A 22,883-nucleotide genomic window follows, 5' to 3' on the forward strand; every position below is an offset into this window, starting at 1 on the left:
CATTCCTATTGGTGACACATTATTTAATTTGCAAATTTAGTCTCTTTAGCATTACCCTTGTCGTTTTCATGTTATACTAGTTATCTTAATTGGTTGTATCATGTCAAATTCGTTATCTTAACGGGTTTTTAGCAAGTGACTTGATAGTGAATTAATTTATTAACAAGTCGTGTCGCTTTGTGTCCGGTCAAGAGGTAATGCAAGAAATTGACATGCCTAATGTCTATATTTGATAAACAAGATCTTATTGAGTTCTTAACAAGTGAATTGATAGCGACTTGATTTATTAACATATTCTTAACGGATAGACCAATAATGACCCTGATCATTGGAGGATTGACGCGAAACATGATATTTTGGTGTCATTTCACGTTGAAATAATGGATTGTGCAATAAATTGCCAGACCTAATAAAGAGAGCCGAATCAAATCTATAACTCGGTTTTATAGATAAATATTTTTAATCAACTCGGTTATAAGCTTTTTAATACAAGTAAAACCAATAACCTCAAGTTTAAAATTAATTTTTTTTTCAACCAACAAAATTTGACTTCCAACAAAAAATATTATATTTAAGGTGAGTGATCATTTTCTTGGTCCAAGGGGTTCTTGAATTTGGGGTATCAAAATTTGGGTGTTCTTTCTATATATTGGCCTTCTAGAAACAAGGGCACGTGAGAGAGAAGAGTTTGCTTTGTTTGCTGTGGTCTCGGACGGAATCGGATCCAATAGAACTGAGTTTGCTGAGTAGGCGATCCGGACCTTTGAAATTTGATCTAACGGTTACAAAAAGAAGACCCTCTAAAAATTATAATAATTGTAGTCGTTTTATCAAATTTCAACGATCCGAATCGTCTGCTCAACAAGCTCAGTATATATGGATTCGGAGAGGATCCGGTTTCGTCTCGGACCACACTGTCGAGCGGAGTGTGTAGAAAACTGGATGTCTTTTAATGACTTGTGTGATGTCAGTTGGAATGTCATGCATAAAAACAAGGCATGCTCTACAAAATATAGTCACTTGACTTTCCCCATCTTCGTCATCATACCTCTACAAGATAACTAAACAATTACATGAATAATTACTTACATCCTTTTTGCATTTATCAAAATAGAATTATGTGACTGACTTGTTGATAAACTCGAGTTTTATAATACAGATATTAGCGTTTATGAATCTTGTGTTTGATGAGCTTCTTGCGTGAATTGAATTGGTCTTCATGGATGATATTTTTTGATAGATGAAATGCAAAGTGACGAGGATTACGAAAGTGCACACGACAAAGTACATTTTTATTCCAGTATTTCAATATATTTTGTTGAAAGAAACTTCATTTTCCATGGTAGTTGCATCTTACGTGTTCACTGTAAATGAAGGACCCCATGCTTCGAAAATGGTTGGCTATTGGCTTTGCGGTTCTGCTTAATGGGTGTTTAGTATGGTGATACTTGGCATTGTTACATGCCTAACGCGATCTTGCCCTTCTATGATTGACTGGTAATTCACCGGCAGGCTCCCTCCTCTCTTGGATGAGAACTGGTTACTTGAGTTTGAGCTGCCCTCGATCTGAAGCAAGAATTTTAGTTGCCATACCCGAACCCCCAGCTGAAACGACAATGTGGATTCTTGGGGCAGCAAAGTTAAGGAGACTTCACCCTTCATATGGTATATAACTTTCTTGTTGGATTTACTACTGTCTTGTCTGAAGAGATTCTACATGTAATTCTTGTTTAACTTGTAGCCTTTCCCAATGTATTTATGGAGTCAGAGATTATGACATGCTTAATACTTTTCGACGATGGCGGACACAGAGATCGATCCCGGAGGATGTTTTTGACATGAAGCAGACACTAATACAGAACTTCTTTCAGAATACATAATTCATCTACTCATGTATGAATATGACCCGTGAGGAGGATTCAAGGATTAGAGAGAAACAAAAAGCTCTTAACTCTCAAAGTAGTAGTTAATGGGAAGATTTTTTAGTTTACCGAGGAACACGGCACGATACACCTAGTATTGAAAAAAAAAATTTGTTTTTTTAAGTGGTCATCCACTTATATAATGATATTTGTTGTAACGAATCGTATTTTTGAGTACCTTGAAAAGATCTCTCAGTTAATGGTAAGAGGCTACAAAGTCCCAACTATTGGAAGAATTAAAATAGCACTATGATAACCTGAAGCGCTTTTAATTATGAAAGAGTTTTGCTTTTTGGCCCTTCCTGATTCAGTCAAAAACACTCTTTGAGTATTGAATTAAAATTATAAAATTTGGATTGACATAAATTTGTTTTTACCTATGTGATTTTGAATTCAATTTAAGACTTTTTTAGTGTAAAAGTGAATTCAATTTAAGACTTCTTTTTAAGTGTAAAGTGAATTCAATTTAACGAAAATTTTGAGTTTTAATGATAAGAATAAAATAAAGGGTAAAGTGAATAGTATCAGGATTGACTTTTTAGTGTAAAAATATAGTTTTTCGTTAAAATGAACAGTACCGTGAGCTTTTCGTTAAAACTCTCTTCTTTTAATGAGAAAAGAATATCTCTAACTTATTACATAAACAATTTTCTTTTCCTTTTACACAAAAACAGGTTTTCACCCTGCCCCAAAAAATGAAAAAGATCAAACTTTTTTGATATTCTATAGCTGTGCAAGAATTTATATTTTAATGAATAGTGTTAGGTCATATTTTATATCATCTCCAACCGAGGGGGTCAAAGGGTCATAGGCCAAACATAGCCCTTTAACAAAAGTCCATCTCCAACCAAGAAGGTCAAAGGATTATAAGTCAAACATAATTTATTATTTTAATTAAATTAAACTACTATATTAAACTAAGGTTTTTAGACATATTTTGAGTGTCACTTGTCGCCAAATGATAAGTCTCCGGATTTCTTATATTTATATAATCTCAAACATTTTTTGGATATGATTTCGAGTGACACATGTCACTAACGTGAGTAACTCTCTAGATTTCTTATCTTTATGCAATCTCAAAAAAATTTCGGATAGGATTTCGAGTGACATGATGCGAGAATTACTTGACACTCAAATTAAACCCTCGTTTGACAATTGTAGTAGAATGGATAAGTGAGGGATCGTTCTAGACCGGGGATTAGGAGGGCTTGCTAAAACCTTCTAAATTGACTTAAGAACGTAAAAACAATATAAAACACTAAACTAGACTCAAAGAATGCAAAACTAAAATTTAAAACATTAAGACAAACCAAAAGACTCAAAACTAATTTTGGACGAATTTAAGATTATGGCTTGATTCAAAATACTTTAAAACATAAACTAAACAGATTCTAAGCACTAAAGAACAAGAAAGTAAAGGGGGGGGAGTTTTGATTTGACGAAAATTGAAATAACAAAACAAGTTAATAAACTAAGCGGAATGTAAATATGAATTTGTGATGGAATGAATGGAATGAAGGCTAGCTAAGGGGTTCTTCTCCACACATGTTATACTTGCATACAAAATTGATTCTCAGTTGGTCTTTCGATAAATTATGAAACTCAACACTCCGGATTAATTAGGTCCGCTTAAATTAACCGTCAAGTTTTCCTTAAGTTAATGAATTGGATGGGTTTGCGCAACACAATTCACAACATTCTCCAAAAGTCCTTTACGTGAACAGCACAATAAAGATACAATCAAAGATCATTAAGCATTATGAAAACTATAAGTGTTGACGAGGCATTTGTTACTATGATGAGCATGAAACTCGTGCCAAGAATTCATTTAACGCGATTGTTTATAAGCAACCTCCACTACTTGTGAATATAAGTTCATAACGATTAGGTGAAATTCACTTATATTCTAGCGTCATATTTATGCATGAAAATTAAGTGCGCATTCTTAATAAACATTCATAAATAAGTTATCAATCAAACGGTTAAACAAATTGAATCCAAAACTTATGAAATTCCAACGAAAGTTAATCAATTCATATTGCAAATATAAACATAGTTTCGAATCACCCCCTAGCTAAAGAGGGTTTAGTTCCTCATAACTTTGAAATCAAAGAAACACCTAAACATTCCAACAACTCAAAACTTGAATTGTATGAACGTTTAAGCACTCTTCTCTTCCATTCCTTATACGTACAAAACAAAGAGAATTAAAATGAAACTTTGAAATCAAAGAAACACCTAAACATTCCAACAACTCAAACTTGAATTGTATGAACGTTTAGGCACTCTTCTCTTCCTCGTTGTTGTAGCACAAGGTTTAAGGATAGGTTGGTTGGGGGGATGGAAGTGTGGAATGGAGTGGAAATGGAGAAGATGGAGAAGGGGAAGTGTTTGTGTATTACAATGGAAAATGAGATGCCTTGGTGAATGGAATGAATGGGTATTTATAGGAGGATTAGAGATGTGAATGGATGTTTGTTTAAGGTATTTGGTGGAAGGGAAAAGGTGTGGATGGTGGGAATTATGGTGCATCAAATGCATGGTTTAGTGGATGTAAATGGGATAGTGGATGGACGGTTTAATGGATGTAAATGGGATAGTGTTAGAACACGGCTGAAATGGAATGGTGGAGGTAATGCACAAATTGGTTAGTGTTAGGGTTAATGGCAATGCACGGATGAAATGGATAATGGGAAGTGGTGTGGGTGGAATGGTGGCCGAATAAAGAAAATGCATGAATGGGAATTGCGGCTAGGTTAGAATATGGAGGAATATGGTGGAATAAAATGGGATGAAAGGTAATGGAATTAATGGGGAAACCAATGCGGCTGAGAACAATAAAATAATGATATGGTGGCTGATTGTGTTAGGGTGAAAGTGTGTTAGGGTTTGTAGAATGGGAGAATTAGGTTGTTAATGGATGCTGCGTGAAGATGGAATAAAAATATGGGAGATTGGATGCTATGGTGGGATTAATTAGAATTAGGATGCAAAGGGTGAAAAATGGATATATGTGAATGTTAAAGTCAATGAAAAATATTGCGGCTGCATGGGGAATAGAAAATGATATCGTGGCTGATTAAAATTGGCATGAATGGGATGCACGGTTTTGGGGGGAATTTAGGGAAGTTGGCTTGCGGCTTAGGGGGGAAGAATTAGGGTGAATATTAGGTGCGGCTAGGTTGTAAAAATGTGTAGGGTTTCAGAAAACTAACCCTAGCTTATTTAAAATTAAATCAAAGGCTTACGAAAATAGGAAATTAAAACATAAATATAAATGTGCGGCTAGGAAGGGAAATCGGGCTAGGGCCTTGGTTTTGTGTCCTAAAGTGCATACGAGGCCTGTAAAGTGGCTAGAAAATATGGACGTTTAGAATTAGGAAAGGTTACCAAAACGGGAAACTTAGGGTCAATTTTCCTAAAATAGGAAGCCTTGTTTGAGTAGGATTCTTCGTTTTGGTAAGAATTCATCGTTGGCGTAGGAATTCGTCGTTTCTTCAAGTCTTCAACTCATTCATTCCTCTTTCGCTCCAAAAAGCTCCAATTTGCATCTTCTTGCACACTTTGGCCTTATAATCTGAAAATACACAAAAGTGGCCTTAAACACTAAAACAACTAAGTAAACACAACGTAAATGCACGAGAACAAGCTAATTAAGTCGCATGAATATGCTCCTATCATGACACTTGTCACTAAAGTGAGTAACTTTATAGATTTCTTATCTTTATGTAATCTTAATAATTTTTTGGATAGGATTTTGAGTGCTACGTGTTGAGATGTAATTGGTTGTGCAAATTTTAGATATGATTCTTATTTACGTGGCACGTCGTATCTTCAGCTTTCAATGTTGTAGTAATGATGTAGGTATTTATAGGAAAAAAAAATTATAATTTTTTTTTTAAATTCGTCAAAAAAAAAAAAAATCAAATTCCAACGGTAACCTAACGACAGCATGACGTTAGCTAGCCGTTGCTAGCTGGAGTCATACTGATGCCAAGTTGCCGTTGGCATTCAAATGGGCTGAGCTTGAGGGCTGACAAAATGTTAAGCTAGCTAGAGGGCTAGCAAAATGTCAAGCTTGACATTTTGGCGCTAAAGGGTTGGCTGGTTGGCTACCACGATTTGGGGGTTTGGGCCCGGTGGGGCCCACAACCTCTTTGACCTAGCCTTCGGTTGGAGACGGTTATTTTGTCATTCTTAACTATTTTTAGCTTTATGACCATTTAACCGAGTTGATTGGAGATGTCCTTACTACCTCAATTTTTTGGGAGAAAAGAAAGGATTCTAGAAGGGTAGTGCCAATTATTTATCCAATCAAAATAACAAAGATAAATTTATGCCTTTGTCAGTGTGGATTACGACTGTAGAGGCCGTAGTGAGTACAATTTTAGCGAGCAAGACAAGGGTTTCTAGAAACCCTCCTTTACGTGGCGAACCCTCTGGACTACATCTGTATTAGTTAGAAAGAGGACTTATTTCACTTGTCTATTCGGTAGGACCACGTGTACTTAAGAAAATTTTTTGTGTGATCGGCACACGATATGGTATATCACGTGTTATTATATAAATGATAGGATTTGTGTATTAAAAAGTTAATAATTTAAAACATAAAATTTTTCATCACTTACATAAAAACATATGATGCACCATCCATATTTTCGTCACAATAAAAAATTTCTCCGTATACTTGCTTTATATAGCCAACAAAAGGAGAAGGACAAAGAAAACTTGTTTTATACAATCGACGATAGTGGAGAGTAGAGTTGGGAAATAGGTTGCATTTGTCATGTTCGTATAGTTCGTGTTATATTTGTTATCTTAACGGATTATATCGTGTAAAATTTGTTATCTTAATGAGTTCTTAACAAGTGACCCAATAACGATCTGATTTGTTAAAAGGTTATGTCGAGTTAAGAGGTCATATAAGAAATTGGCATGTCTAATGTCTAGATTTGACAAACAATGTCTCATCGAGTTTTTAATAGGTGACCCAATAATGATCCGAATTATTAGCAGGTTGACGCGAAACATGTTAATCTTGTGTCGTTTTATATCGAGATAACGAGTTGTGTAAAAGATTGACAGGCCTAATGAAGATAGCGGGATCAAATCTATAACTCAATTTTATAGATAAATATTCTTAATCAACGTAATTATAAATTTTGTAATACAAATAAAACCTATGACCTCGTGTTTAAAAAGTAAACATTCCGAACCAATTGAATTATAAACTTTTAACCACAAATATTATACACAAGTTAAAAAAAGGGAAGGACCATGCTATTAAGGTGAGTGGTCATTTTCTTGAAGCTTGATCTTGGTCCAAGGGGTTCTTGAATTTGGGGAATCAAAATTGTGAGGGTTCTTGAATTGGTTGGCCTTCTAGAAACTAGGGCACGTCAGAGAGAAGAGTTTGCTCGGTTTGCTACAGTCCAGGACCACACTGTCGAGCAGTGTGTGTAGAAATTAGAAAACTTGATGTCTTTTTGTGACTTGTGTGATGTCACTCGAAATGTCCCGCCTAAATACAAGGCATACCCTACAAAATATGGTCACTTGACTTTCCCATCTTCATCATCATACCCTCACAAAAATATCTACAACCATTTCATTATTAATATAAACTTACTTCCTTTTTACTTTTGTCAAAATTGTAATATTGAAGAAGAATTATGTAACGAATGTGTTAGTGAATTGGAGTTTTATAATGAGATGTGATATTCACACACTCCTTTTTACTTCTTTCACATTTTTTTGGTTTTTGGCTGTCAGATCAAATGAATTGAAGAAGATCAACGGACAGAAATTACCAAGAGATGTATGAGAAGTAAAAATGAGTGTGTAAATAACACACCCCTTTTATAATATAGATATTGGCGTTCATAAATCATGTGTTTGATGAGCTTCTTACTTGAATTAAATTGATCTTCATGGATAAGAAGAAGGTGCACACTACAAAGTATATTTTTATCCATGTATCTAATAAACAATAAACGAAAAAATCACTTTTAGACTAAATTTGCTAACGCATCACAAAGATTTAATTTAAATCCTAACTTTTTTACCACGAGAGCTATATTCCGATCACCTTATCATCACGAAGACCGTTTATCCGACTATACCAAAGCATTAAACTCGATATTAATAACAATCCAATTTGAAACCAATTATTTATAAATAGAAGAAGACTTCTAAACCGTAATCTACTATCATGACAAGTGAGAGTAAAAATAGTTAAAAACAAAAATCAACTTACTATTAACTAAAACAATGTAAATTGGGTAAATCTTGTTCTTCTAGAACCAACAGGGTCCTCTCCGTTTCTTTTTGGTAAGGATTCTGGAGATCTGTAAATTATGTTCGTTCATCATACATCGTGCGATCAGTTTTTATCAAGTACTATTTATGTTTATTTTTAAATAAAAATATTTAAAATAATTTATGACCGCACGATGTACGACGAACGAACACGATTCACATATTCTTGAAATCTACACAAAAAATATCCAGCGAGGATCCGGACTCCTTCTAGAAGCAACAAATATGAACTGTGCTGGAACAAGTGCCATGTCAGCGCCCCCTTAACCCACAACACCCACACACAGATATTTATACCCCTTTCAAAAATTGTATTCACACCGTCCTCCTCCTCCCCCTCCCCCAAATCTCTTCCGAGTCCCAAATTGCCCTCCGCAGGACCGCCAAAATCCCCGATGTCTACAACCCTCTTCCCCTCGGCCGCAAGCCCCCTTCCAAAAATGCCCCTGCCCCAGCGGCGCAGCTTCCAGATCAAGGCCTACTCCGCCCAGGCGTTCGCCGAGGCCAAGCCGCGGCACCGTGCCTCCGCGGCGAGTCTCTACGAGGTCCTCCGAGTCACAGCCAACGCGTCGCCAACGGAGATCAAGTCGGCGTACCGGAGCTTGGCCAAGCAATACCACCCGGACGCGTCGCGGTCGGGGTCCGACGGCCGGGATTTCATCCAGATTCACAACGCCTACACCACGCTGTCCGATCCGGCGGCCCGGGAGGTGTATGACACGTCGTTGGGCGCTGATCACATTAATTTTAATCGGCGGAGACACTCGGTCGGGTTTCGAACCGACGGGTTTTACTCGACCCGGAGGTGGGAAACGGACCAGTGCTGGTAGAGAAACGTAAAGCTAATAGGATCCGGGCCCACCAGACTCGCCGCTGACTCAGCCGGCGCTGCCTTTCGTTGTGTTTAATATTTTTTTTTCCTTTCTTGAGAAAGAAAAGAAATTGTTAGAATCTGACGTGTAAATAGAAAAAAATTAGAATGTAGGGAAATTTTTTGTAAATGTTTTTATGACGACGGGCGTACGAAGTGAATGAATTTTGAACGGAAATTATTATCTTTAATTATTTATTTATTTGTTTGTGTCAATTTTGAATTCAATTTTTTTTTTTAATTCACGTATAGTTAGTACTAGTGAAAGACTGAATTTGTTATCTCATGCTTGTTTTTCGTGAAAAAAATACCAATTGAAGCAGCAGGTTTATTCAAATAATAAAGAGTTGGGTCAACTATTCAATCAAATGAAATTGAGCGGTAGACATTATATGTGATTTAAAGTTTTAAAAGTCACATATAAAGTTTTAAAAGGATTTAGATTTTAATTAATGTCAAAATATGTTTAAAACACTAGTGAATTGGGGAGGTTTGAAAAAGTGCAAGGAAAAGTTGAATTGGGGAGGTTTGAAAAAGTGGAAGGAAAAGTTGACGTGGCGTGCAAATGCGAAGATAAAGATGGAGAAAGAGTGAGTTTAGCGTATTGATAGAGTGATGTGATTGTGAGATTAGAAAAATAATTGTTTGTGCAAAATTACTTTAATGGTCACATTTTTTTCGTTTTTAATATTTTATTTTAGTTATGTATAAAAGCAGATAATAATAATTCTTTTGGTTTTTGGGTTGATATTATAATTGTACTAATATGTAGTTTATATTACGTTTATTAGCGTGAATCATTTGACGGAGTTTTAAATTTCACAATTTAATTGTAAAGGATTGTAGTTCGAGTAGTTAAAAACATTTACTTTTCTATTCGAGGTTCTACGTATAATTCTCATATCTCAACTATTACTTGTATAGAAAACAAATGGTTTGGCAATTTAACTACAAGTTTAACGAATGTAATAATTTGTAAATGAGGAATGTCGCTGATACACCAATTTTTGTTTTCAATTTTGGAATCGAATATAAGTAAAGAAGAACCGATGGATAAAAATAAACAGAGTGTACAAAATTATTTTTCTTTGTAGATAATTCTGCCCCATAAATTATTTGAGTGTGACCATTTTATTTGCCTTGTACACACAATTTAGTAAATTTAAAAGAGATTTTTTTTTTTTGGTCAAAGGATAAATTTTATTAAATTCTAATAGAAACGTTTACGTCTTTAGCAAGAATATTAAAAAGAAATTCAGGACTATAAATATCCCACAGAAACAAACCACCACGCGAGGTAGCATAGGAACGAATAAAAACAAATAAAGCATATGTTAGTTGTAAGTAGTATTGGTACAACAATATATCACCTCACTTCCTAAAGCATGATAGTAATGGTCATCTTTATTGACTTTCATCACACTATATTGGGGACCTTGTCTAGAAATTATTGTCTACTTTCATGCAACAGTCTTATCCTGATAAGTGAAATCGGTTAAATGAATTATAAAACACCACTGCCTCAATTTTACACTAAATGTTTCGTTAGCTTCAAGTACTTCATGTCCTTTAAGTCTTTTTCCAAGTATTTCTAGATCTTTTCTTTGCCATTTTTACCCTGAACCTCTTTCATAATCGCAATTTCTAACCGCATGGGAGGTTTATTCTTTCCGGTTGCTAAACAACAAAATTGACAGTATTCCCTCGTACAATCTTCAAGAAAATATGCAATAAACCACATTCGACCCTCTGGCCTTGAAAGATACAACTAAAATTTAGGGGTGTGATATCCACACATGCTTTTAATTTTCGGTCGTCGGATCAGATGAATTGAATAAGATCAAAGGGCATAAATTAATAAGAGGTGTGTAAGAAATAAAAAATGATGCGTGGACAGCACACCCCAAAATTTAAACAAAAATCAACACAGATGCATTCACAAGAGTGAAGAATACACAAAATTGCACGTTTACAAGGAGCTATGACAAGCAAGAGAAAGCTAAACAAAAAAGAAGATGAATACAGAGTAGCTCGAAGCAAAGAAACCGAAATGCCTAATAAGCCTACGCATCCAATTCGCCGAAAACTGACTCTACAGTTCGGTAACTTTTTTCATAAGGGATCACAGCAGATTTTTGTACAAAATGTCCATATAACAATTGTTTCTTGCAGAATGGTAGGTTTTTCGAACGAAGTATGATCATTTACAGGCCATCATAATGGAGTTGATGACATGCATGAGAAGTCGGATACTAGTGTGTTCGGCACTGTTGATCGTAGGCAAGGCATGTTGATGGTGCAGTATACTATAAACTTGCTCAAATATGGGCCGACCGTGCATCGCAATCATTTGGTTAGCCGGGTTTATGGCGCCCGCCACATCCGTCATCCACGCAACTTTTCTGGGTGTATCATTGCTGATATCACAGGCCAGCTGTTGCAAAAGAGAAAGAAGCACACCTTGGCTAAGAGGAACAGGATTCAACAGCAATATCCCATGCAGATCAACCTGGAAGAAAAAAAAAATCGTAAGAATGTGTCGGGCTGGTAATCTTTTGCAAGCTCAGAATCTCTGATAACCACCACGGATATCATCTAAAGCATACCTGATGGCATAACCACGATACGATGGAAACATCACTTCTTTGCAGAGCTGCTGTGAAAGCCTCCTCGTACTTGCGTTCAGATACCAGCCTTGATAGCTCATTCTTTGGATCCAAGGGTACCTCAACCTATCACGCAAAAATAGGTTGCTTTTCATGATTAAAATAGCCAACCAACCAACCCTCATTCAATAAAATTGAACATTTGGTTAAGATCCAACAAACCTTCTCATGGAGACCACCCAAAGGGCCATTAGTGAGTTGTGTGACCAAAGGATTTACTGCACTTGAGTTTCCTCGTGCAAGAGCTATGAGCTTACGTTGACCCTCAGCCACTTCTCCGCTTAGGGTTTGAGTAACCGATGATGCAGAATTAATAGCTTCCTGCAAATATCATCAAAATATAAAATCAATTACAGAAACAGATGAAAATACAAACCATATTAAGCCATGCAGTGGATATCAGAAGGAATAGCAAAAGCAAAGGAAAACCAATAAAACTTCATTCCCAAAAGATATCAGAGTTTACTCGAAAGAAAATAATTGTCTCTTACAATACAGAATCATCTCTTCAGTCATAACAAACTATCATATTTTTGTCTCTAATGATATTTACCTTGTACAATAATAGGGAAAGAATCAAAACGTTGGATGCTAGTCTCATGCATGGAGAACCGTAGTTTGTAAAATTTTAATCATAGATGGAAATTGGTACGAGCCCACACACACCAAAGCTGGATATATCAGCTTGCATTCAGTTAAACATAAAACATCAAACAAAATCATCGTGCAAACATCATATTTGGCTCACTGTATTTCATAAGAAGCACATGATATTTCACTTGTTTTCTGAATATATCCTAAGACCCTAAGGATTATAACTGTTCAAATATAAGAGATGGGAAGTTTGTCAACAAAAAATTATCAAAAAGAAAAAGGTTGAACTTGGTAAAAGCATACGCACCCTTAGAGCCAGTGCCAATGGCGAATGTGTGGAGTCAAAGTGCTGCTGGGCCACAGTTGTGTGTTCAACCATTCCTTTCTGGAACGTAGCATCTACTTGCTCAAACATGGCCTTACATGACTTCTCAAAGGCAGGTACTACTGAAGTTTCCATACTAGACTTAAGAGCATCCTGTGTGCACAGGTCATATTATCAGTAAACAAATTGTCAAAACCAAGGTAAAATGTTACATATTCAAATTACAAATACAAGAAAATTAAGCTGACATGGGCAAATACACACCTGAAGAGCTTGTTTGCCAGAAGTTTGAAACTGCGCCTGAATTTGCCTGGAAACAGTAGCTTCAAGTTTTGAGCTAACAGATTTCTCCAATTGGTTAACAGCCTTGTCACCCACTCCTCTCTGCAGCACAAGAGTCAATTAAATAACTACAAGGGAACTTTATTATAAAAGATACCAAATCATATAGAATTCTAGGCCAGCTTTATTAAGAAGGGGTCAAATCATCCAAAGTTCCAACCTGGAAGGAATCAGAAATAGCCAAAGGTATTGCCTTCTCAATAGCTGGAGTTATAGCACGAACAACGGCTGGTCCAATCACAGATGATTCCTTCTTCACCACTTTCTCCAACATGACTGGAAAGTCCTTGTTCATTAAGTTATTTATCAAACTGGTTATTTGCTGATTACGGTCTCGCAATAACTTCTCATTCTTTGCATTCTCTTCTTGAAAACGAGCCCATAGAGCATCATTATTGGCCTTTAAAGCCTTCTCCATACTTTTCCCAAGAGCAGCTTCCAATCTCCTCCCTTCCTTTGTAACGGGGGCTGTGACCATCATTGTTATCTGCTTTTGCATTTCTTTCTGCATGGTCAGTAGCTGCACAAACAGAAAAGTAGAAAAAGTTAAGAAAAGGCTGTTAGAAATAAATACAGTTCCAGTCCACATATCAACCACACAACTCACACTGCACCATTTACAACTTTCTCACTTTTCCCAAAAAAAAAGAAGAAAACATCTGAACTAGGACAAGAAAATCCATCTGAAATAGGACATGTTCCAAAGTGAAAGAGACAAAGATTAACAGAGGCAGTGAAGAGGCACTGAGGCAGTAGCATTATTTTGTCAATATACAGGATGAGTAGTCTTCAAACAATAAAAGAAAATTTTCAGTTGTCATGTGGAGAATAATTCATATGCCAAACATTAATGTATGGGAATTAGCGGTTACCTGATTAACCGTATCCTGCATGGCCATAATTTGCGGGTATGCTGCTTCTGCAGAGGGTAGGCTTGAACTCCCACCATGTTCATTGGTGGAATCTATGGAATTGGTCATACTTGCTGATGGTAACGATGAACCTGATGCTTGTGAATTTTTCCACTTCTGTTTTTTCACTTTTGTATTTGATGTCTGCGATTGCAAAACTGTTGGGGAGGATAATGATGCAGAAACATCTTTTGCAGAGTCCTGGTCTTCGTCTCCAGCATGAGATTGGCCTGGTGGTTCTGTCACACTGCCACCATCAACTTGCCGAGCTTCATCCGTAACATAAGTTTCTGCTGGTATCGCACAGCATTCTCGGGCCATTTCAATTCCAAGATCTGATGCCTGGGAGCAAAAGTATTTTTCTTTATTTTCTGAGACAGGATTTTGTGGTTCTCCTTGAGAGACAAACTCATCAATTTGAGTAGATCTAATTTCACCCACTACTTTAACCTCCACCTCAGAATTACCTACATCACTGTTAACAAGAACATCTTGGATATTTCCCTCCCCCTCACTCTTGCAGTCAACGGTGTTAGCTCCTTCAGAAGATGAAGCAGCCATTAAAATCTCAGAGGGAGTTATTAGATGGGTTGGATGTTTGAACATGATAGGAGGATTGAGCACACTAGATAAATCATCTTGTCCAACTTTAGGCTCATCATTCCTCGTGTCATCATCCACTGCTGGCACATCTAACACGTTTGAACGAGCAGTTATCATTTGCCTGTCAACAGAGTAATCATTGACTTGTTGGTCTCCAACATGGTCATTAAGTGTGCGACCCGGCTCAGATCTATCTGCTGGACTTCTTATACCAGAAAGTTTCCTGGACAACCTAGGACTCAAGGGAATAGATGGTGATGCAACAAAAACAACAGCAGAATCACTAGTTGACGATGCCAATGAAACAGGTCTTGATTCTGTACTTGAAGTGGTAATATCTTTTGAAGTGCTTGCCTCAACAGAATTAGAGCTTACAGAATACCTCATGGCAGCTGCACCCTCAGAACTACTTTCATGTACGGCTGGTCTACGTGATGAATTGGCTAGCAGCACCTCTGTGGGTTTACTTCCAGATAGATCCAAAGCATATCCTTCAGCCCCAATTGCATCGCGTGAGATATTGGAATCTGACTTTTCTAATCCAACATTATCCAGTGGTGGAGGCAAGCACTTTGATAATTCCAAAGCATACTGCTGAATGGCCAGAGTCTGGACACAATAAATCTGAACAATCTGTTCACCATGAGGAGATATACTTGTCCCAGTAAAACTTAAAATAGGCATGGTAACGGTAAATTCTGCAATGTAATCCATACGCGATGCTGCTGGATCAGGACCAAATTCTAAGTGTACAGCATATATAGCATTCTTCTTAGCATTTGCAAGTAAGAGAAGGCCAGCTTGTGACAATGCTATGACTTGATTAAAGAATGCCTCCTCGACTCGGGGTCCAGAAGAACTCTTCAACTCTAATGTCTGGGTACATTTCCATGATTCAGCATCACTGGGAAGCAGCCAGCCTTCTTCACTCGCTGAGGACCAGATCTTCACTTCCCGATTTAGTGGCCCCTATAAAACCGATTTATACAAGTACGAAACAAATTAGAGCATTCTTATACTTAAATTAGGTAGCCGAAACACAACTAGAACCCTTATAATACATGCAAAAAATGAAAAATCACTTACCACTGTGATAAGTATAATATGATCTGGCCTGTCGGGAGCTGTCACAAATGTAGCTGAATAAACAGGTTGCCCATCGTAAGGTCTCAATACTAAAAGAGGTTGAGCTTTGCGATCTTCCCAGATCTTTATCTGTTGCATGACATACATTTTGTGTGGAATCAGCAAATACTCTTACAAAACAAGAACCAGGAATATTTAAGAAAGTGTTAGCATGCATGCCAGCAGATGCCTGTGAATTATAAGTTATAACCCATGATTATTTCTCTACCCCGTCAATACAAAAATCTATACTATTATTAAGAGAACCCTCCTTGTCAACTTTTTGCCACTTTTTTCCTATTTTGCCCTCACTTTTGATACACAATACTTACATACGGAGGGCAAAATAGTAATTTTGTATCTTTTGAGAAAATGACAATCATACACCTCTCAGTGTCACTTTGGAACCAGGAATTCCTTCTTCAGAGACATTTGCACTGTCAGGAAACTGGATAAACTTTTTGACCAGCCATGTTGTATTCAGAAAAATATTTTGTTGACAAATTTTCAATGTCAATATGTATGAGCCAAAAGGTGGTGAACTCAAGATTTGAGCACAAATAAATAGAAATAAAAAAGGGCAGCAAAAAAATTCACCTCAACCTAGACCAAAACCTTATATCATGACCAAACTCTATAGAGGTCATAAAAGCCAACAGTAAAAAGTATGCAACAAAATTCAAAGCATGTGAAATTGACCTCAAACATTGAGCAAAAGCCGCGTAACTCATAAAGTAAACAGTCAAATGCATGCAAGGAAAACAAAATGTATGCAAGATTTTACCTCAAACCTAGACCAAACTCCATAGAGCAAATAAATCCAACAGTATAAAGTATGCAAAGAAAGTCAATGTGTCTAAAATAAATTTGACCTCAAACATTGAACAAAATCCATATGACTAAAAAATCAACTAACCAAGTAGATTTTTTTACCATCACACAAAGGCGCAGGCAACCAGGTTTCCTCAAATTTGTTTCAAATGAAAATGCTGAATAAAGTTTCACACTACAAGAAATTATGCAAGGTGAAACAAAGCCTTCAAAAACCGTAAAGGTACATACTGTTCCATCCATAGAAGCAGAAACCAGACGGGTGGTCATCCATTGGCACATTGACAAGTCGGTCACTTCTCCATCATGTTTACCGACAAACTGGACTCCATCAATCAGCTTTTCAACAGGACATTTGAGAGGCTCATCAGCAGAAGGGGGTTCACCCTTCACAACTTTAGTAGTATCAATTCTTAGTACACGCTTTCCAAACCCAACCACCAAAACCTCCTGTAAGATTATTTTTCATAACACTCATAAGTAAGAGACATATCATCCAGGCAATTCAAAGCCAAAAAGAAGAACAAAAAAAGTATAGAAAATGATTGTAGGCACTGAAGGAGGAGCCGTAACGGTTCAATGAAAAATTGAAGTTGAAAGATGAATTACTTGTTTATGACAGTGCCAACAAACTCGTGGATGAACAGCTTCCCCCTCTCCAACTATTTGAATAGCAATCACAACCTTTCCAGTGATTTGTGGCGTACCTTCTTCATCTGGACCTTCTGAAACTTTCCATACAAAGAGTCGTCCTTCTACACTAACACTGCACAAATTTATGTCAAATAACAGAAAGCCAAACTAGATGAACAAAAAATAATTAAGAATAGCGGAAAACATCTACCTAGCCAAAAGGTGAACATCCTCGGCAAAGAAAGCCATGTCTGTGACTCTCTGACAGAACAAGACATCACTTAGATCAATAAGATACTAAAAACTTGTAAGTTTACACCAATTTACAAAAATCGCATCTAACAAGGGATAGCCACAGAATATAATAGTAGGCGTTCAATAAATCAAGCCAATTTAATTATATCAATTGTCAAGCAGTGATATTTCCTGCACTTCAGTACTTCAAGCATTGGTCCTAGACTGCACTATCTCTATCCATTTAACTCCCACCGCCATTTCTCGTTACATAAGTAATAGTACATGAAGTCAAACTAACTTCTGCAGCCATCCGAAAGTAAAGAATCTAAATTTGAATTCATAAACTATACAAGGCATCAACACCCGGATAGCGATCAAAGAATGCAATGTCATTTTAGCAAAATAAAAGTGCACATAACCATTCCAAACACTAAGATGGGAATACAAACTAGTATACAGGATTAGAATGAAACCTGTGTATGAGCTCGAAACAAAGATCTCAACGCAGTGTGTATATTCAACACCCGAATGTTGCCCTGCTTCAATCCATAGCATATATACGACTTATTAACCGCAATTTGGCGGCCAAGCACAAGCTGAGGATCCGAACCATACTTGGTTATGGGTGTAACTTCGAGCTGTGGTTGAACCTCACCCTGCAACCTAACGTCCACATCGTAAACCACGTTATTGCCAACCAAATGCCGGCCTTTCGGTAGCTTATTGCTGGGCATTCGAATCGGGCCAGTGGGTTGAATCCCCATTGGGAGAGGGGGCGGCATTGAGACACCTGGAGGAGTCGACAACTCAGGCTCTAGATTTCCTGACGGAGCACCAAGAAGCGCCATGATTCGAGCACCGGAATTGGGGCTCGAATTGGAATTACCACTGCCGGTGCCGTTGGGGTTGGAAGTGGGAGTGGCAATGTTGTAATTACCAGGGGGTTGGAGGGGCGGGGTGGGGAACGAGAGAGACCTCTGCTGGAGCAAGTGGTGGTCTTGCGGAGAGTATTGGATTTGGGGGTGGGGCTGCTGCGGTTGGGGGAGGTATTGAAACTGGTGGTGGTGAAACGGCGCCGTTTGGGGCGGGTACGAGTAGGGGCCCGTCGGAGGAGGGAAAGAAGCGGGCGGGACTGGGAACGAGGAGGAAATCAAATTAGGGTTAGGGTTTTGGTTTGAAATGGCGGGGGTTGAGGTTTGGGCGGTGAGAGCAGCTGGGTTTGTGGGTTTAAAGAATTTCTGCATGTCGAAGGGCTGCGGTTGCTGCTGTGGCGGCGGATTTGGCCCGGTGGAAGCCATGGGAGGAGGAGCAGCAGATCTATAAATATATTTTTGTGGATTTTGTATGTGAATGTAAGAAATGGGATTTTGATTCCCTGACGGAATGGATTGTGTATATATAGAGAGAGAGAGAGAGAGAGAGAGAGATTGGGAATCTGGGATTTGCAGAGACTGTGGGATCCGAAGAGAGTGATGAGCAGGGAGGGGAGAGAGGGTGGAAGGACCTTGGAGTGGAAGAAGTGGGGACTTGGAAATACCTCACATTTGAAGAATTTTTTGGGTGGGTGGAACTACGGTCCGGAACGTCAAATCTCATGATATAATTGGTTAGAAATAAAAAAAATCACGATCAATTGTATTACGTCATTTAGTGTTTTAAGCCGTATTTTCGAAACATTTAAAAATTTCTTTTATATTTGAAGATTCGTTACAAAAAATGTATTAGCTAAATATATTTATCATTTAACGGTGGAATGTAATTGAATTTAGGAGCTTCAAGCTTTTGGGATATACCCATGACCACCATACGTATAATTATAATGTATTTGTGGCCTTTTTATTTTTCTTATTTTTGATAAAAAGGTAGTAAGAAATTCAAAAAAATAGTTTGCTACAGATAATTTGTTTATTTGTAGCAAGCATTTTTAAGGTATCTCTTACCGGATGTTCCCCGTTATATTCTTTCATAAATTTCCAAATGCATTTGTGACTTGATTTTTTTTTTTTTTTTTGGGTATACAAATGATTGCATTGATTGTGGATTTTTTCATACAATAGAACGATATGTGACACAAGTAGCTAAGATATTTTTTTAGCAAAACGGGATCAGCTAGTGCTTCATTACAGTTGTCCACTCTTTTGAAGGTCAAGAAGACTTATAAAGACATTTCAATCTCCTCCTAATTGTCATCGTGTGATTCACTAATAATAGAAATTGAACTCAAGACGTACCGTATGAAATATGGATTTAAAGTTCGTCTGTAACAATTGAGCCACCCCATGGTGATCAAGTAGCTGTGAATTTTGCATTACTATTCTTTAGTGAAGGTCAAAAACGAATTTTAACTTTTAATTAAAAAAATGTTTTTATTTTGGGCTGCAAGTGCTATGAAATTAAGAACTGGGTTTGCACTACCTGATTTGTGGGCTTAAATTTAGAAGCTCTGCCAATGTGTCTTTTTAAAGGGATCCAAAAATCACGGTTACGTGGGCTTGTGACCATTAGTAGTGGGCCATTAAAGGTGGTGGGCCATTAGTTCTATTTTGTCAAAAAAATTCATTTTCTTAAACAAGAAAATTCATTGAATCACAAGAATTAAAAATAATTTAGGATAATTTAGGATACGTTAAAAAAACAAATGGCTCGTTTGGAAGTATTTTTAAAATGACAAAAAAATAATTCAAAAAAATAATTTTAGGTTCCAAGAGCACTTGAAATACTTCCTACAAAAAGCACCAGTTATGCACTCTTCTTGTAAGAAGCACTTCAAATGCTTTTTTTTTAGAGTTGTTTTCATTTTTGCTAAGAATTTGTACCAACAATATTTTTCACTATAAACGATTTCAACCATTAAAAAGGCACTTACAAACAAGTTATAAAACAAATGCGTTTTGAGAATCCTAATTATTGGCTATATAAACACATTTTGTAGTCTTGATTCTATAACAGTTGAGCCCAAAACTTACTAAATTTTAAATTTAGCACAAACAACACAACATAAAGTATGAAATTTAAATTTAAATGTGTAGAGCTAACACGAACACAACGAGTTTAACTAATACAATAAAACTACACAAGCCTGATTTCACCCATTTCGCAACTACTCAAGTTAGAGGACTATGCTCTCCCTGCATTCAAATTTGAATCTCTATAAATTTAATGAAAATTACCATATAATTTATGTGACATCCCACATCGTCCAAGAGAGTGATCCTTATATGTATATTCTCATCCCTACCTAGCACGAGGCCTTTTGGGAGCTCACTGGCTTCGGGTTCCATGGGAACTCCGAAGTTAAGCGAGTAACGCACGAGAGCACTCCTAGGATGGGTGACCCATCGGGAAGTTCTCGTGTGAGTTCCCAGAAACAAAACCGTGAGGGCGTGGTTGGGGCCCAAAGCGGACAATATCGTGCTACGGTGGTGGAGCGGGCCCGGGAAGTGATCCACCCCGGGCCGTGATGTGACAATTTGGGATCAGAGCCTAACCCTAGTCGCGTGTGTGTCGACGAGGACGTCGGGCCCCTAAGGGGGGTGGATTGTGACATTCCACATCGCCCAGGGGAGTGATCCTTATATGTATATTTCCATCCCTACCTAGCACGAGGCCTTTTGGGAGCTCACTGGCTTCGGGTTCCATGGGAACTCCGAAGTTAAGCGAGTAGCGCACGAGAGCACTCCCAGGATGGGTGACCCATCGGGAAGTTCTCATGTGAGTTCCCAGAAACAAAACCGTGAGGGCGTGGTCGGGGCCCAAAGCGGACAATATCGTGCTACGGTGGTGGAGCGGGCCCTGAAAGTGATCCACCCCGGGCGGGGATGTGACAATTTACTTTTTTTTAACAAATGATATTATTTAACTAAAAGGTGAGGGAGTGAGCTAAGCCTCACGTTAGCTAGTCATGATAATGTGGTTCAGATTCTCTTTTGGCGAGAATCGAGGCTCACTTACAAGTAAAAAAAAAAAAACTACTAAACTATAGTACTAAGTGATCCCTATAATTTACTTTTAAACAATTAATTTAACTTCAAATTTAAACAATGATAACTTATTAGAGAATATTCCCATCAAACACTACCCCAATCACATCCCTCCGCGTCATCAAACAATTAAAAGGCAAACCATCTTTCATGCTTGTAGCAGAAAAGGAAAATAACGGATCCTTTTCTCTTGCCCACTTTATCCACCTAATATTAAAAAGGGAAAATCCAAAAGAACCCCCCTTTCGCAATTTGCTTGCCTTATAAGCTAACAATTCCCGTCGTGTTAAAGCGTTTCCATCTCCGAAAACGACCCGAATTGAATTCCCCCACATTATATCAAAAAACCATCAAAACCCACCTTCCAGATTCCAAGATCTCAAATTCCATTTTCTGGGTTCTGAAATTTCTAGACAGAGAGACAGAAACCCAAATCGGTGAGGTCGCTCGGAGGAAGAAGAAGCAGCAGCAGCAGCTTAAAAGACTAAAATTTCCCCACATTCATCAAAAACCCAGTAAAACCCAAATCCCAGATTTTGAGATCTCAAATTCCAGTTTCTGAGTTCTGAAATTTCTAGAGAGAGAAAGCAAGCCGTAACCCGTTTTCGAGTGAGAGGGAGAGAGAAACCAAATCAGAGGCAAAGATGTGCTGTCCGGGTAGGGTCTGCATGCTGTGCACCTGTTTGATTCTGGTGGTGGTTCTGGTGGGTATGCTATTCGGTTTCGGAGTCTTCAAGAACGGATTCCACAAGCTGAAAGATACTGTGAATATCTGTGACCCGACTGTTCCAGGGTCTTTCTGCGGGGCCGGGTCGGGTAGGCCCTTCTTGGGTTATGCTGCTCCCCCACCTTTCTAGATGGTTTGGTTTGGTTTGGTTTGGTTGTTTATCTCTTGTTACTTTTCAATGTAATCTGTTTCTTCATCAGTTATTACGTTTGAATTTCTAGGGTTTTAGGTTTGATTTTTTTATTGCACTACGGATTTGGGTTTTTCTTGGAATTTACAAATTGATTTGTATTTGCACCAATTTCAGTTTATTATTTTATTTTTCTTATGTTTTTTTGGGTAAAATTGGGGTCTAAGGACTCAAGAAAAACAACTAACTATTAACAAAATGGGTCAATTATCGACTTATACACAAGAGGAGGAGGGTCATCAAAAACATGAAAACCAATGTTAAAGTCATGGCTTAATTCTGCCACTAGCCTTCATGCATGTGTTCATGCGCGTATATAAGACATTTTTTTAATCATGATATGCTACACGCCACTTATTCGTTTTAATGTGTGAATTGACAAAAAAAACAGTCAAATATTGTAAGTAAATGAATAACCTTAGATTATGTTAGAAAAAAATCATTTAGTATAGATAATGTCGTTTGTTAAAAAAAAAAAAAATTATTTGACAATTAATTTAATTACATTATTATGTGCATGTGAAAGACATTTTTTTATAACTGACATTACATGTTAATTTAAAAAAAAAATTAATTATTAAAACACCATTGTTAAAATGATGAAAATA

General features: G+C 37.4%; 3 protein-coding genes across 3 annotated transcripts; 2 read left to right on the forward strand and 1 right to left on the reverse strand.

The window, feature by feature from the left end:
- Positions 1–8,551: 8,551 nt before the first annotated feature.
- LOC125470418 (chaperone protein dnaJ 11, chloroplastic) lies at positions 8,552–9,302 on the forward strand. The gene has a single exon (XM_048569400.1). The coding sequence runs from the start codon at positions 8,636–8,638 to the stop codon at positions 9,068–9,070; it is 435 nt and encodes a 144-aa protein (XP_048425357.1). The 5' UTR covers positions 8,552–8,635; the 3' UTR covers positions 9,071–9,302.
- A 1,722-nt stretch (positions 9,303–11,024) lies between these two features.
- LOC125470201 (enhancer of mRNA-decapping protein 4-like) lies at positions 11,025–18,934 on the reverse strand. Its single transcript, XM_048568877.1, has 12 exons — positions 17,852–18,934; positions 17,353–17,402; positions 17,118–17,274; positions 16,740–16,958; positions 15,639–15,767; positions 13,911–15,521; positions 13,199–13,558; positions 12,961–13,080; positions 12,679–12,849; positions 11,940–12,098; positions 11,718–11,843; positions 11,025–11,620 (listed from the first exon to the last, which is right to left on the reverse strand). Exons 1-12 carry the CDS (start codon positions 18,674–18,676, stop codon positions 11,312–11,314), a joined length of 4,236 nt encoding a protein of 1,411 aa, XP_048424834.1. The 5' UTR covers positions 18,677–18,934; the 3' UTR covers positions 11,025–11,311.
- A 2,623-nt stretch (positions 18,935–21,557) lies between these two features.
- On the forward strand, positions 21,558–22,386 carry LOC125470425. Its single transcript, XM_048569416.1, has one exon. It carries the CDS (start codon positions 22,003–22,005, stop codon positions 22,213–22,215), a length of 213 nt encoding a protein of 70 aa, XP_048425373.1. The 5' UTR covers positions 21,558–22,002; the 3' UTR covers positions 22,216–22,386.
- The last annotated feature ends 497 nt before the right edge of the window (positions 22,387–22,883 follow it).

Source organism: the organism of the source record quoted next, unplaced genomic scaffold (genome assembly GCF_019419815.1).
Source record: "Pyrus x bretschneideri cultivar Hongxiangsu unplaced genomic scaffold, Pyrus_bretschneideri_v1 Contig5, whole genome shotgun sequence".
Classification (NCBI taxonomy): domain Eukaryota; kingdom Viridiplantae; phylum Streptophyta; class Magnoliopsida; order Rosales; family Rosaceae; genus Pyrus; species Pyrus x bretschneideri.